Genomic DNA, 16,191 nt, shown 5'->3' on the forward strand with positions numbered 1-16,191 from the left:
TCATGATCATGGGCACATTTTTTTCTTATATGTAAAGATCTTACCTTTAGTCCATGACCAACTTTCTTTAGTTATTCTATCTGAGACCTGTTCTTCAGTTATATATGACCTAGTAGTATCTAAAGAATATGCAAAAGATATATGTTATTCGTTACTGTATTATTTTCCCATTTTATTCTATGTTTGCAAGGATCATATAAGTTGCTTATACCAGGTTAAGCACACATTCTTTTGTATTCAAATTATTCCATCAACACATATTAAATGTAAATAGTAAATATAATGTCCTTTTCACATCAGCATTCATTTTACCAAGTGGAAAACTAGTTACCTTTATTTTAAAAAGGTACTATGTGAACTTATATAATATGTTTTTTTTGGAACAAGAAAAACAAAGAAATTATTTATTTAAAAAACATTGCTAGAGGGTTAGGTGATGAGCCCTATCTCACCAGCATTACAAAAGAAGAGAACCATTGGTTCTTTCTAAATTTTCCTGTTCATGTGGTACATAATATGCTCCCACAATTTTTTCCCCCACTAAAACTGGGATATCAAGATTGGCATTGGGATAGCAATTAGTTAGAGATGAGACGATTGGGATCGAAAACAAAAGCTTTTAGTTCAGATTGGTATTATTAGCAGTGATTGAAAAAGGCGCTCTGGCACTCGCCTAGGTGCTCGGGCGAGGCGAGGCCCGAGCCCCTCGCTAATCTCCCAGGTGGCGCGCTTCAAACAGGTGCCGCCTGGGTGCTCGCCCGAGCCCAGGCGCTGGGCGCTTCGGGCGAGCGCCTGGGTAAACCAAGGCGACCGAACCAGGATTTTAGGTCTGGTTCGATTGGTTAGTTGGTTCAATCGAACCAACTAAATCGATATAACCCTTACCCAACCCTAACCCGCTGTTGCTGCCACTCCCGATCCCGATCCCGATCTCGCTGCTCGTCGCTGTCGCTGCTCGCAAACGCTGCCGTTGTCGCCGCTCGCCGCTGTCGCTGCTCGCAAACGCTGCCTCTGTTGCCGCTCGCGCCTCCTGCTGCTCGTCGCTCCTGCTCCCGCTACCGCTGCTCGCCGCTGTCGCTGCTCGCAAACGTTGCCTCTGTCGCCGCTCACGCCTCCCGCTGCTCGCCGCTCCTGCTCCCGCTGCCGCTGCTCGCCGCTGCCGCTGCTCGCAAACGTTGTCGTTGTCGCTGCTCGTGCCTCCTGCTGCTCGTCGCTCCCGCTCCCTTTCCCGCTGCCGTTGCTCGCCGCTGCTTCCTTGTTTCTCAGTCAGCAGGCTCAGTATATAGTATACTATTAATATTAAGTTTATTTGAAATGATTAATTTTCAATACTGTTAATAGATTTTCTTAATTTAATAGCATATTTTTATTTAAAATTTTAAATAATTATATTTATTAATTATATTATATATTTTTATATTTTAGCGCCTCTCTTCGCTCGGGCGAGCGCCTAGCGCCTCGGGCGTTTTTGGACCTTGGCGCCTTTTGGCGCCTAGCGCTTTTTAAATCACTGATTATTAGATTGATCAATATGCTTTTTTTAAATTCATAAAACAGCTAAATATTAGCATGATTTTTTACTTTCATATTACCTATTAATTACGAATTTTACTGCTCATTTTGTTTTTTTACTAATCATTACATATTTTTATTTGTCATCTTATTCATTTTTGGATATACAATACCAGTTATCTTTTACTCCACATTCTCCAAAATCTTTAATTCCTATTGAAAATTTTATTCACACTTATGTTTTCCATGTCATTTATTATTAACAATATTATATATTATATTACTTTTTATAATTCTATATATGATAGTTGTTTTTGTATTTCTATATTTTTTGTATTACTTTTTGAGGATTTATAAACTATTTTATTGTGTATTTTTTTTTATTACATGCATTATCATATATAACATGTTTGGAACATATACAAAAACTAATCAATTGATCATAGTCCTTTTTTATTTTTTTCTTCTTTGTTCTTCTCTCGTGCTTTTTTTTCCTTTTCTGGATCCTACCCTGGAACATATGTTATTCCTTTGCTATGTGTAACTGAAACAGTGGCACTCTTTATTGCTTAGCCAAGGAGAATTTCCTGCTGTACCATTTGCCTTAGCCAAGATTGTAAAGGATTGGCTGATCGTAGTCAATCCTTCCAATCTGAGGTGATTAGAAAAAAAAAAATTTGAGAGGTTGACTTTTATGGCAGTTTCAGAAGTGGACGGGACTGCTCCCAGTTTAGATACAACTATTTCTGAGTTCTGTTTTAGACGTCATAAAGCCCATCGATACATGCTCTGAGGTAAATCAAAAGAGCAAATCAAAAGAGCAATAAGCCCTTGCAGATCCAACACACTGCAACTAACAGTGGTTGCATAAAAAAATGTTTGAAATGACATGGTCTATCAGCTATATGTGGTTCTTCTTTCTTTTAAAATGGCAAATGCGATTGAACTGCATATCCAGCATTACCAAACAACTTTCACATTATCCATGTGCAATATCATTTTACCCCATACAGCTTATTATGTCTTTATGTATATATTTTTCTTGAAGGCTATCATTTTAATAAACTTAAATTTGTTTTTTAAATGATGGATGACTGAAATGTATTGTCTCTGACCTATTCTAAAAACATCGATGATTATATCATTTTCTTGGCTGATGATGATATGAGTACTATCTTGAGTCATGATTTCAAGAGTTAATGTTAAAAATGTGGTTGGTTTAGTCAACAAAAGGCCTACACTTTTAGGAAAGAGATGCATATAATGGCAGGTGTGGAGCATTAGTCTGGTACCATGCTTTTATCTGTAAGCTAGTGAGCATTGGATGATGTTATTGGCTTGTTGCAAAAACAATACCTTATTCAAATTAATATTAAACTTAGTTGATATAAAATATGTTCTAAGCGGTAATCTTTCTGCTGGATGTACTTATATGAAATAACTGTGGCCGTACCCTGTTTCGTTAGTTGGTTTGGCCGTTATGGCTGTACTAAGTTACTTACATATTGGTGCTTATGAGCAGATGCATTGTCAGATCTCAGCTTGCAAGGAATTCATGGAGTTTTCTGTATAATTTCTTAAAATTTTCATGTATCTATAATAGCACACGTCATACTGAGTCTTGTCTTAATATTAGGTGAGAGCTGCTCCGTGGCGAAAGACCTTGAATCCACTGTTGCAACAAATGCTGTATATCAAGACAAAACAAACATCCTCTTTTCAGTAAGATTATTTTCGATAGATATGTGCTTACTCTTTGTTTTAGCTTTTGTTATACTCCTTTTTGCTTCCATGAGGTACAATAAAAAATTGTCTCTCTATAATATGTTAGAATACTGAAACACTTTATTGTGAGACAAAAAATATATTGTTGAGAAATTATCAGCTACAATGTTCTTAGACATGGTATTTCTCTACTTTGCATTATTTTACATATTCTAAAAAATATCCCAGGTTGCCACTATTGGCAAGTTTTGGTGTCATTATAAGGTTGCTCCTTTGCTATATTGACTTGGGCTCAAGACTTGGAAACCTGTTCACTTGTAATGGTAAGGTTGGCACTTACACTTGCAATGGATTGATGAGGCTGCCTGAATTAACAAAAGAATCATCCTAAGATAAATCTTATATTGTTTGTAAGTATGATTAGAAACAATGAAAAGAGATTTGAATACTCTCACTCTGACTAGTGTTATTGTCAATAGAGTTCAGTGGTGGAAAATAATCCATATAGTTAACCCACATAGGAGACATTATCGCCTATTGTTGTAGATAAGAAATCATGTTGATCGATATCTACATGTTTGACTGGATTGGTTTCAAACTATATAGGTTACTGGTTGGTATGTAACTTATAATTTTTTTCAGAGTCACGGAAACAATCTCTTTAAATATTTAAAGGTAAGGCTACGTATATTGACCCTCCCTAAACCCCGCATTGGTGGAAGCCTCGTGTACTAGGTATGCCTTTTTTTATTAATAGTATAGATTCGTTTATACTGGTATGATACTTGTCTAATGGTTGTTGAAACCATGGTTTTTAATTTCGACATGTACCGCTCCGAGAGCCTCTCGACACATGGACCAAATTTTTGGCCTCGTATCGGGCGATACGGGGCTGTATCGGGCTGTAACGATCAAAATTTTGACCATTACCGACCTTTTAGCTATTTTAGGCATACTGTCGGTACGCTTCAATACGTACCATACCGAGCAAGGCTCGGTATGTCGGTGCGGATCGAAATTGCGAACCTTGGTTGAAACCATAGTTCGTCTTACTGATCTGTACCAATGTACCGATCGGCTATTGGTATATTACGTATCGAACCATACCGATATACTGACATATGGTATGGTGGGGCATACTGACAAACCGTATGTACTGCCCATACCGGTCCTTTGTTGGATTAATACATACCGCCTGTATCGGGCAATATGCCATGGTACGACGAACATTTAAATCCTTGATTGTAGATATTTTGGCATCAGTAATAGAATTATTTTTATATCCTTAACATTTGACATTAAAGGATAAACTGCAACTTTAACATAATATATTGTTAAAGATATCAATTAAGTAATATCACATGGGCATGTTGTGAGTTACCTGCAAGATTCAATCAACATTTATGCCATAGCTTGTAAGCAAATTACAAGGTATCTTGTAATAGTAGTATGCCAGTGCCATATATATGTATACTGTAATTTTTACACATTAATCTTGTGTATACCTTTAGCATATTTTTTCAAGAGATGTAAAAGTACAAGTATAGAATTTATTGATAAAATATTAGAATCTTGTGTATGCCTCGCTACAGCAGTATTACAATTCATTTTCTGCTTTGCTATACTGACTTTTCAGCTATAACTCTAATGTTTTTTAACCTGCGATTCTTAAATTTTTAAATAGTCAGTGTATAGGTTTTGATTTCTCATTGGAATCCAGTTTTAGTTCTTAGTTTTGTGGAACTGAATTGTATCTGTTCACTTTCATTTTTAACAGGTCCTGATATTGTTCATATCTATCCTTTTCCAGTATTTACTGTTAAAACTTTGTTGCAACTGTTTGTCACATTAGTATCATATATTTTGCTATTAGTTTCTTATATGCATTCGCATATATCTATTCACTATCTAAGCCTTTTTCCTGCTTCTTGTTCTACACTAAATATGGAAATATATGACCAATTCTTACATATAATATGCAGGGTACTGTTGTGGTGGCTGGTAGAGCGAGAGCTATTGTAGTCGGTGTTGGCTCGAACACAGCAATGGGAAGCATACGTGATGCAATGCTAAGGACCGTAGATGTAAGTATTTTTTAATATTCATAGTCATGGTAGCAACCTTTCTATTATAGAGGTAAGGCTGTATTTATTTGCCATCTTGAGACCCACATTTGTGGAAGCCATGTGCACTGGTTCATATCTGAGTCATGTATTTTAGTTGTTCATTTAGTGATCTTCTTGCATGATATGCTATTGTCTAAGACTCACTTTCATATGAGTCGAATACAATGTGCAAATGCCCATAAGGAAATAATTATAGAGAAAATTTATTAAAGTTTGAGGTTTCATGTACTGGTTGGACATTACCGGTTCGACCAAGCAGTGATTTAAAAAGCGCTAGGCGCCAAGGTCCAAAAACGCCCGAGGCGCTAGGTGCTCGCCCAGGCGCTCGCCCGCGCGAAGCGAGGCGTTAAAATATAAAAATATATAATATAATTAATAAATATAATTATTTAAAATTTTAAATAAAAATATGCTATTAAATTAAGAAAATCTAAGATACAAAATCACAATGTCACATTAACAAAAAGTTTCAAAATTCAAAACAATAAAATTTTACATCAAAGTCATTCATCATAATCAATATTATCGTCATTTTCACACAAATCATCTTCATTGAATTCGTCTTCTTCCTCTTGTCCTTCGATTCCTTCCTCTTCATCAAGATATGTTTCATTCTCTATGTCTTCAACAATAGCAGGAGCCGAGCTTGATGCTTTTGCACTCATTTTTCTCTTTGATATCTGTTTTGTATATGTTTGTAGTTCTCCAGCACCTGAAGCTCTTGTCATATCTCCCCATGTCAATCTATCATCTTCAAATACAAGCTCGTCTTCAGTATCTTGCAAGTTAGCACCCATTTCTCCTACTAACCACTCATTTGAATCATTAATATCTTGCAATGAAATTAAATCAAATCTATTTTTCAAATCATGACAAGTCTTCAAAGCTTGATTATACTTTATGTAAACAAGATCGTGCAATCGTTGATGTTCTAACCGATTTCTTGTCTTCGAGTGAATCTGTCATGTCATATAATTTAAAAATATATTAATACATATATCTAAATAAATAAATTAATTAAAACAAAAATATTTAATAATACTTACATGCTCAAAGACACTCCAGTTTCGCTCACAACCCGAAGCACTACATGTCAAACTAAGTACTTTGATAGCAAATTTCTGTAAGTTCGGGGTGGAATTTCCAAATAGACTCCACCATTCAGCTGCAAAATTTATGTTATTATTAGCAATAACATAGTAACATAATATATATGAAATTAATTATATCAAATTATTAATACCTGGAGAGGTAGTTGTCCTGGATCGAACGACAATTGGAATTCCAAAAAGACCTTCAGCAATTTTATATAAAGATAATTCATGAATAATCTTATCTTGAATCTCAAGGCTAGGAACTAATCTTGCAACGCACTGATATAACCCACCCAAAACTTCTGCATAAAATCCAACAGATTTAATCTTATAAAAGAATTCAGGGTTCAAATAATATCCTGCTGCATGTAAGGGACGATGAAGTTGACAATTCCATCTTTCATCAATGATTATAAAAATTTTTTTATATTTTTCTTCATTTTCATTAAAAGATCTTTTAATCGTCTCCTTTGCTCTATCCATAGCCTCATAAATATATCCCATTGCAGGCTTATTTTCATTATCTACCAACCGAAGGACTCGAACAAGAGGGCCCATTACCTTTAATATATAAACTACATGATTCCAAAAGGATGACATTAAGATGATATCAGCCAGTGATTGAAAGAGGCGCTCGGGCGCTCGCCTAGGCGCTCGGGCGAGGCAAGGCGAGGCCCGAGCGCCTCGCTAATGTCCCAGGCGGCGCGCTTCAAACAGGCGCCGCCTGGGCGCTTCGGGCGAGCGCCTGGGTAAACCAAGTGACTGAACCAGGATTTTAGGTCTGGTTCGGTCCTGGTTCGGTTATTAGTTGGTTCAATCGAACCAACTAAACCGATATAACCCTTACCCAACCCTAACCCGCCGTCGCTGTCGCTCTCGATCTCGCTGCTCGTCGCTCCTGCTCCTGCTCCCGCTGCCGCTGCTTGTCGCTGTCGCTCCTCGCGCCTCCCACTGCTCGCGCTTCCCGCGAGCCCTCCAGCTGCTCGCGCCTCCCGCGAGCCCAGTCGCGAGCCCTCCCGCTGCTCGCGCCTCCCGCGAGCCCTCCCGCGAGCCTTCCCTCTGCTCGCGACTCCCGCTGCTCGCACCTCCCGCGAGCCCTCCCAACTGCTCGTGCCTCCAGCGAGCCCTCCCGCGAGCCTTCCCTTTGCTCGTGACTCCCGCGAGCCTTCCCTCTGCTCGCGACTCCCGTGAGCCCTGCCGCTGCTCGCGCCTCCCGCGAGCCCTCCCGCTGCTCGCGCCTCTCGCTCCCTTTCCCTTTCACGCCGCCGCTCGCCGCTGCTTCCTTTCTCCGTCAGGCTCAGTATACTCTTAATATTAAGTTTATTTGAATTTTGAAATGATTAATTTTCATTAATAGATTAATAATATATTATTTTGATTTTAATGTTATTAATTTTTATTTATTTGAAATTATTGCTAGGTTTCAACATAAATGGCAAGTGTAGAGAGTAACTCAATAGAGTCTCCAATGGTATCAAAAAAAGATCTTGCAATGAAGTATAATTATTTGATGGATCCGAAAGATCATAATGCAGTGACTTGCATATTCTGCGATAAGACTACCAGAGGTGGTATTTTTCGTGCAAAACAACATCTAGTAGGAAATTTCAAGAATGCAGCAGCTTGCAAAAATGTCCACCTGAGGTAAAAGAAGAGTTGTTGAGTTATATAAATAAAAAGAAGACACAAAAGAATGAATCTTACGGGAATTTACCAGAAGACAATGTTGAACATCTCAGGGATGAAGAAGAAGATTATTCTATGAGTATTAACCCAAGTGAAAAAAGAGTATACGACAAAAAGGGAAAAGAAGTTATGAGTACTAAGAAAGGTAAAAAAGGACCGATGGATCTATATATGCTTCAAGGATCCCAAAAACAACAAGGGCAAGCAGGAGGCTCAAAATTTAGACAAACAAATATAAGTGATGCTTGTGATAAAGAAATAAGAGGAAGAACAATTCAGCACATTGCTCGCTTCTTCTATCAGGCTGGTCTTCCCCTTAGTATAACTCGTTTAGACAGTTTTAAAGATATGATTGAAGCTATTGGAAGATATGGTGCAAGATTAAAACCTCCAAGTTATTATGAGATGCGAGTTCAATTGCTGCAAAAAGAGTTGAATTATACAAATGACTTACTAAAGGGTCATAAAGAATCATGGGCAACACATGGTTCTCTATTATGTCAGATGTTTGGACTGATAGGAGGCGCAGGAGTATAATTAATTTTATGGTTAATTGTTCTTTAGGGACTATGTTTGTGAAGTCAATAGATGCTTCATCTTTTGTAAAATCTGGAGACAAGATATATGATTTACTTGACAACTTCGTGGAAGAAATTGGAGAACAAAATATCCTTCAAATCATAACCGACAATGGAAGCAACTATGTTTTAGCTGGTAATATTCATCTTTTGATTTTGTTAATTATTTTATCTTCAATTAAGTGTGTTAAACTCTTAAGTCTTATCATTTTTGTTATCCTTTGTCTCAGGTAAATTGCTTGAATAAAAAAGACAACACTTGTATTGGACTCCATTTACAGCACATTGTATTGATTTAATGTTGGAGGATATTGGAAAGATCTTAGAAATCAAGAAAACCTTAGAAAGGGCAATTTTTGTTGTTGGATTTCTTTATAATCACATTGGGGCTTTGAATATGATGAGAGAATTTACAGGGAATAAAGAATTAGTGAGACATGGTGTTACCCGATTTGCTACTTCATTCTTGACATTACAGAGCGTGGATCGTCAAAAACATACTCTGAGAAATATGTTTACCTCTGAGAAATGGGTGACAAGCAAATGGGCAAAAGAAGTAAAAGGCAAGAGGGCTGCTGATATTATCTTAATGCCATCCTTTTGGAATCATGTAGTTTATATATTAAAGGTAATGGACCCTCTTGTTCGAGTCCTTCGGTTGGTGGATAATAAAAATAAGCCAGCAATGAGATATATTTATGAGGTTATGGATAGAGGAAAGGAGACGATTAAAATATCTTTTAATGAAAATGAAGAAAAATATGAGAAAATTTTTACAATCGTTGACGAAAGATGGAATTGTCAACTTCATCGTCCCTTACATGCAGCAGGATATTATTTGAACCCTGAATTCTTTTATAAGATTAAATCTGTTGGATTTGATGCAGAAGTTTTGGGTGGGTTATATCAGTGCGTTGCAAGATTAGTTCCCAGCCTTGTAGTTCAAGATAAGATTATTCATGAATTGTCTTTATATAAAAATGCTGAAGGTCTTTTTGGAATTCCAATTGCCGTTCGATCCAGGACAACTACCTCTCCAGGTATTAATAATTTGATATAATTAATTTCATATATATTATGTTACTATGTTATTGCTAATAATAACATAAATTTTGCAGTTGAATGGTGGAGTCTATTTGGAAATTCCACCCCGAACTTACAGAAATTTGCTATCAAAGTATTTAGTTTGACATGTAGTGCTTCGGGTTGTGAGCGAAACTGGAGTGTCTTTGAGCATGTAAGTATTAATAAATATTTTTGTTTTAATTAATTAATTTATTTAGATATATGTATTAATATATTTTTAAATTATATGACATGACAGATTCACTCGAAGACAAGAAATCGGTTAGGACATCAACGATTGCACGATCTTGTTTACATAAAGTATAATCAAGCTTTGAAAACTTGTCATGATTTGAAAAATAGATTTGATTTAATTTCATTGCAAGATATTAATGATTCAAATGAGTGGTTAGTAGGAGAAATGGGTGCTAACTTGCAAGATACTGAAGACGAGCTTGTATTTGAAGATGATAGATTGACATGGGGAGATATGACAAGAGCTTCAGGTGCTGGAGAACTACAAACATATACAAAACAGATATCAAAGAGAAAAATGAGTGCAAAAGCATCAAGCTCGGCTCCTGCTATTGTTGAAGACATAGAGAATGAAACATATCTTGATGAAGAGGAAGGAATCGAAGGACAAGAGGAAGAAGACGAATTCAATGAAGATGATTTGTGTGAAAATGACGATAATATTGATTATGATGAATGACTTTGATGTAAAATTTTATTGTTTTGAATTTTGAAACTTTTTGTTAATGTGACATTGTGATTTTGTATCTTAGATTTTCTTAATTTAATAGCATATTTTTATTTAAAATTTTAAATAATTATATTTATTAATTATATTATATATTTTTATATTTTAACGCCTCGCTTCGCGCGGGCGAGTGCCTTGGCGAGCGCCTAGCGCCTCGGGCGTTTTTGGACCTTGGCGCCTTTTGGCGCCTAGGGCTTTTTAATCATTGATATCAGTAGTCCTCTTGCCTTTTGCTTCTTTTGCCTATTTGTTTGTCACCCATTTCTCAAAGGTAAACATATTTCTCTGAGTATGTTTTTGACGATCCACGCTCTGTAATGTCAAGAATGAAGTAGCAAATCGGGTAACACCATGTCTCACTAATTCTTTATTCCCTGTAAATTCTCTCATCATATTCAAAGCCCCAATGTGATTATAAAGAAATCCAACAACAAAAATTGCTCTTTCTAAGGTTTTCTTGATTTATAAGATCTTTCCAATATCCTCCAACATTAAATCAATACAATGTGCTGCACATGGAGTCCAATACAAGTGTTGTCTTTTTGATTCAAGCAATTTACCTAAGACAAAGGATAACAAAAATGATAAGACTTAAGAGTTTAACACACTTAATTGAAGATAAAATAATTAACAAAATCAAAAGATGAATATTACCAGCTAAAACATAGTTGCTTCCATTGTCGGTTATGATTTGAAGGATATTTTGTTCTCCAATTTCTTTCACGAAGTTAAGTAAATCATATATCTTGTCTCCAGATTTTACAAAAGATGAAGCATCTATTGACTTCACAAACATAGTCCCTAAAGAACAATTAACCATAAAATTAATTATACTCCTGCGCCTTTTGTCAGTCCAAACATCTGACATAATAGAGCAACCATATGTTGCCCATGATTCTTTATGACCCTTTAGTAAGTCATTTGTATAATTCAACTCTTTTTGCAGCAATGGAACTCGCATCTCATAATAACTTGGAGGTTTTAATCCTGCACCATATCTTCCAATAGCTTCAATCATATCCTTAAAACTGTCTAAACGAGTTGTACTAAGGGGAAGACCAGCCTGATAGAAGAAGCGAGCAATGTGCTGAATTGTTCTTCCTCTTATTTCTTTATCACAAGCATCACTTATATTTGTTTGTCTAAATTTTGAGCCTCCTGCTTGCCCTTGTTGTTTCTGGGATCCTTGAAGCATATATAGATCCATCGGTCATTTTTTACCTTTCTTAGTACTCATAACTTCTTTTCCCTTTTTGTCGTATACTCTTTTTTCACTTGGGTTAATACTCATAGAATAATCTTCTTCTTCATCCCTGAGGTGTTCAACATTGTCTTCTGGTAAATTTCCATAAGATTCATTCTTTTGTGTCTTCTTTTCATTCATATAACTCAACAACTCTTCTTTTACCTCAGGTGGACATTTTTTGCAAGCTGTTGCATTCTTGAAATTTCCTACTAGATGTTGTTTTGCACGAAAAATACCACCTCTTGTAGTTTTATCGCAGAATATGCAAGTCACTGCATTATGATCTTTCGGATCCTTCAAATAATTATACTTCCATGCAGGATCTTTTTTTGATATCATTGGAGACTCTATTGAGTTGCTCTCTACACTTGCCATTTATGTTGAAACCTAACAATAATTTCAAATAAATAAAAATTAATAATATTAAAATTAAAATAATATATTATTAATCTATTAATAAAAATTAATCATTTCAAAATTCAAATAAATTTAATATTAAGAGTATACTGAGCCTGACGGAGAAAGGAAGCAGCGGCGAGCGGTGGCGGGAAAGGGAAAGGGAGCGGGAGGCGCGAGCAACGGGAGGGCTCGCGGGAGGCGCGAGCAACGGGAGGGCTCGCGGGAGGCGCAAGCAGCGGCAGGTCTCGCGGGAGTCGCGAGTAGCGGCAGGGCTCGCGGGAGTCGCGAGCAGAGGGAGAGCTCGCGGGAGTCGCGAGCAGAGGGAAGGCTCGCGGGAGGCGCGAGCAGCGGGAGTCGCGAGCAGAAGGAAGGCTCGTGGGAGGCGCGAGCAGCTGGAGGGCTCGCGGGAGGCGCGAGCAACGACAGCGACGAGCAGCGGCAGCGGGAGCAGGTGCGACGAGCAGCGAGAACGGGAGCGGCAGCGGCGGCGGGTAAGGGTTATATCGGTTTAGTTGGTTCGATTGAACCAACTAATAACCGAACCAGGACCGAACCAGACCTAAAATCCTGGTTCGGTCACTTGGTTTACCCAGGCGCTCGCCCGAAGCGCCCAACGCCTGGGCTCTAGCGAGCGCCCAGGCGGCGCCTGGGACATTATCGAGGCGCTCGGGCCTCACCTCGCCTCGCCCGAGCGCCTAGGCGAGCGCCCGAGCGCCTCTTTCAATCACTATGACTAAGAACCGGTATTAGATCATATAAACCGGTACTGGTTGGTATTTAATTTTTGTTATTTATTTATTTGTTGATACTGGTTGGTGCATGCCATATACCATCTGATATACTGTGCCGTATACCATCTGATATACTGGTACAATATTGGTTTAACTTTAACCAACTGTCAAGGTTGGTACCAATTTTCAGAGCTAATTAATAACCTATACCATGGCTTGATGTTTCAGATAACGGAACGTTCCCGGTCGGACTGGTCTGGTTCTGGTGCATGCTGGGTGTATTGAAACATGGAATGCTGGCATGGGTCCAATGATAGTTTCAGCCATTTTAAACCCCAGAAACCCTATGAAATCCTATAAAATCCAAGTATGTTTTTATTTAGCCTAGTTCCTTGCAGATCAAACCTAGATCGGCATGGTTTGGTCTTGATCTTTGTGGAGCAAACCTTAAATTAGGTGTAAATCAAACATGAATCTTAAATCAAGTCCCTCAATTGAGTCATTAATCTAAGAAATAGGGATTCAGAGTAACCTAATTTTAAAGCGATTAGCCACTGGATCGTTGACTTGAACATTCTCCTTAAGAATTAGACTTCTCCTTCAACAATCTCTTGAATATGGAAGAGATTGAGTGGGAGGGAGAAGGTTTGTGAAGAGGACTGATGCGAGGGAAGGGAAAGAGAGATAGAGGAAGGGAAAGAGGTTTCATTATGGCTAGCTTCAAGAGTGAAATAGGAGTGAATAGGAAGCGAAAGGGAATATATCTATTAGGAGTCAAAATTACACCTCAAACAAGACCCATACAGGTCTCTTTGAGGTACGAAGACCTACATGTAGCCTTATCGTCTGACCCTCATACCTTATATGCTGACCTGTATACCTTATATGCTGAAATTGAGACCGTTGCATGTTAATGTGGACATTGCACCAAAAATCCTGATAATGGTTTGAAATCATGGTATTTTTGGTGTTAGATAGATATGACACTGAAACTGACACAGTGATCACGGACAATGCAGTTGAGGGTAACCCATGGAAAATATTGTGTTAATTTTTTTGATAAATTGCTCCAAGTTTGCTTTTATTGCAGACTTGCAGTAGACTGCAATATTACGAGAGTTTTGTCACTCTCTTCATTCTCTTATCCGTGAATGGAACCCATTGAACGTTTTTCATTTTTTGTAGCATCACGTTGGTATTTTTATCCAGTTAGGTTTGACTGAAGAGAACCAGAATTTATTAAGATAGATAAATCATGGAGGATATGCATAGTTATCAAAGCAGACTGGATTGACCGGTCCAATTGGAAAAACTAGAAAACCCCTGGATGGTTTGGTCTTGCTTTTGGGTCAGAGATAAAAAATGGAGTGAACCACATTGACCAGGCCTGTTTGATCAAAAGTTCAAAACAAACTGGGTGGTCCAAATGAGACTGAGCTGGTTCTGAAAGTCTGAGAAAAGACCAAGCAAAAATTTTCCAAATTTATAACAGTGAATGATTGGGGGTCTTTTGGTTGTGTACATGTTAGCCATTTAAGAAAGAGATTAAGACCTGAAAATCAGGCTCTAACTTCAAAATTCAGCTGTTGTCTGACCTTTGTCACCCCTGCTATTGCCTCATACCATCTTAACCGTTGAAACACCCCACCATAGCTGATATTGCTGATTGTGCCAAAGGGAGAAAGGAGTGGAGGCACAGGAGAGGAAGAAGTTGAAGGAGAAGAGCAGAGGAGGAAGGAGAGGAAAAGGAAATAACAAGAGGAAGGAGAAGAGGAGAGGATTAAGAAAAGAAAGCAGAGGGCAAGGAAAAGAGGAGAGGATTAAGAAAAGAAAGCAGAGGGCAAGGAAAAGAGAAGAGAAAAAAATGAACATAATTGGAAAGGAAAGGCGGCAAAAAAAGGACAAGGGAAAAAGAGCCAAAGAAAATATTATTTAATATATAAACATGCAGTCTGATAGATTGACCTACTAATCTGACCAGTGACCATTGGACCAAGGCCGTGCATGGTTGATGACCAGTTTGGTTCTAGTAACTGCTGATGTATGAGTGATCTTCCATCATCAACTTGTTTTCTTATTTTAGTGGAATCAGAAATTGATAGGTGGAGAATTAATGTGTTTGCTCAGTAGACTAATGCCTTTGTGCGCCTATTAATAGGATTAAATGAATCTTGTTGGTTTGAAAGAAACCTAAATGCTTAGTTTTTATTGAAGGATTATCATGGGAATCTTGTTCAATGCCCATTTGTTGAGCATATGCCAGTGATTGTTGATTTTGCTATAGATATATGCATGCAGTAGGCTTTTTGGACATGTGATAAAGATGAAATGTTTTTCAGGAAGCAACACCTTTAAAGAAGAAACTTGATGAGTTCGGTACATTTCTGGCCAAGGTAACTATGCATTATTGATTTTTTAATTTTTGAAAAATATAAGTTCTGATTTGTCAGAATTTCTATTCAAGAAGGTATTAATATGTAAAATGAGGGGATGGAAGATAACATGCCTATGAACAGAGTCATGAAAATTGTGCAAATTGACAAATTATATTTGAAAACTATGAGTTATCTGAATTATTGGGAACAATTGTATGAAATGAGATGCCTGAATATCAAGAGTATTTGTGTAATTTCCTTGCTGATCTTTGTATAGTTGTATGACCGTGCATGCCTGTATCTTCCATTTTACTCATCCAAAGAGTTTACACTTTCATTTTGTTTGATGGTAGTATTGCTGCCTCATATTCATCAATTATAGAAATTAATAACTGTGAAAGCTTTAACTATAGTGTGCAATACATGAAAGATGAATTTTTTTTCTGTAAGCTGAACTTGCCAGAAATTTTATGCCATCTGAGCTTTCCTTTGGTAACTTCCTATGCTTATTTTTATCGAATCTGGACCTTGTCAAAGTTTTTTACACTAATAATTTTTAAGGTGTGATAATCTCAAATAGACACTGTTTTATGTTGATCACTGTTGAGAGCCTTAGTCATGGATTTACTTTCTGTTTGGTGTTTCAAAGCTCTTATATACTCTCCGTTTTCAGGTTATTGCAGGAATTTGTGTCCTTGTGTGGGTTGTTAATATAGGCCATTTTCGTGATCCTTCTCATGGTGGATTTATGAGAGGCGCTATTCACTACTTCAAGGTATTCTTTTATGTCCATTAAACTTGTGCTAGCTAAACCTCTGGATTTATTATTCTGGCATGGAGAAAGTTTTGATAATTGATTTGAGTGGTTGGAGCCGAGAGCTGGTAAACTAA

The 16,191-nt window shown here is 37.5% G+C and overlaps 1 protein-coding gene across 2 annotated transcripts in view; it reads left to right on the top strand.

The window, feature by feature from the left end:
* The window catches only part of LOC135615362 (calcium-transporting ATPase 3, endoplasmic reticulum-type-like), a 67,758-nt gene that overhangs the window by 21,873 nt on the left and 29,694 nt on the right, over positions 1–16,191 (top strand). For both annotated transcript variants that reach the window (XM_065113720.1, XM_065113719.1), the window contains exons 10-13: positions 3,149–3,234; positions 5,220–5,321; positions 15,265–15,318; positions 15,974–16,075. In XM_065113720.1, coding sequence (XP_064969792.1) covers positions 3,149–3,234; positions 5,220–5,321; positions 15,265–15,318; positions 15,974–16,075 — 344 coding nt within the window. The remainder of the gene's footprint in view (positions 1–3,148; positions 3,235–5,219; positions 5,322–15,264; positions 15,319–15,973; positions 16,076–16,191) is intronic.

Source organism: Musa acuminata, chromosome BXJ2-6 (genome assembly GCF_036884655.1).
Source record: "Musa acuminata AAA Group cultivar baxijiao chromosome BXJ2-6, Cavendish_Baxijiao_AAA, whole genome shotgun sequence".
Classification (NCBI taxonomy): Eukaryota; Viridiplantae; Streptophyta; class Magnoliopsida; order Zingiberales; family Musaceae; genus Musa; species Musa acuminata.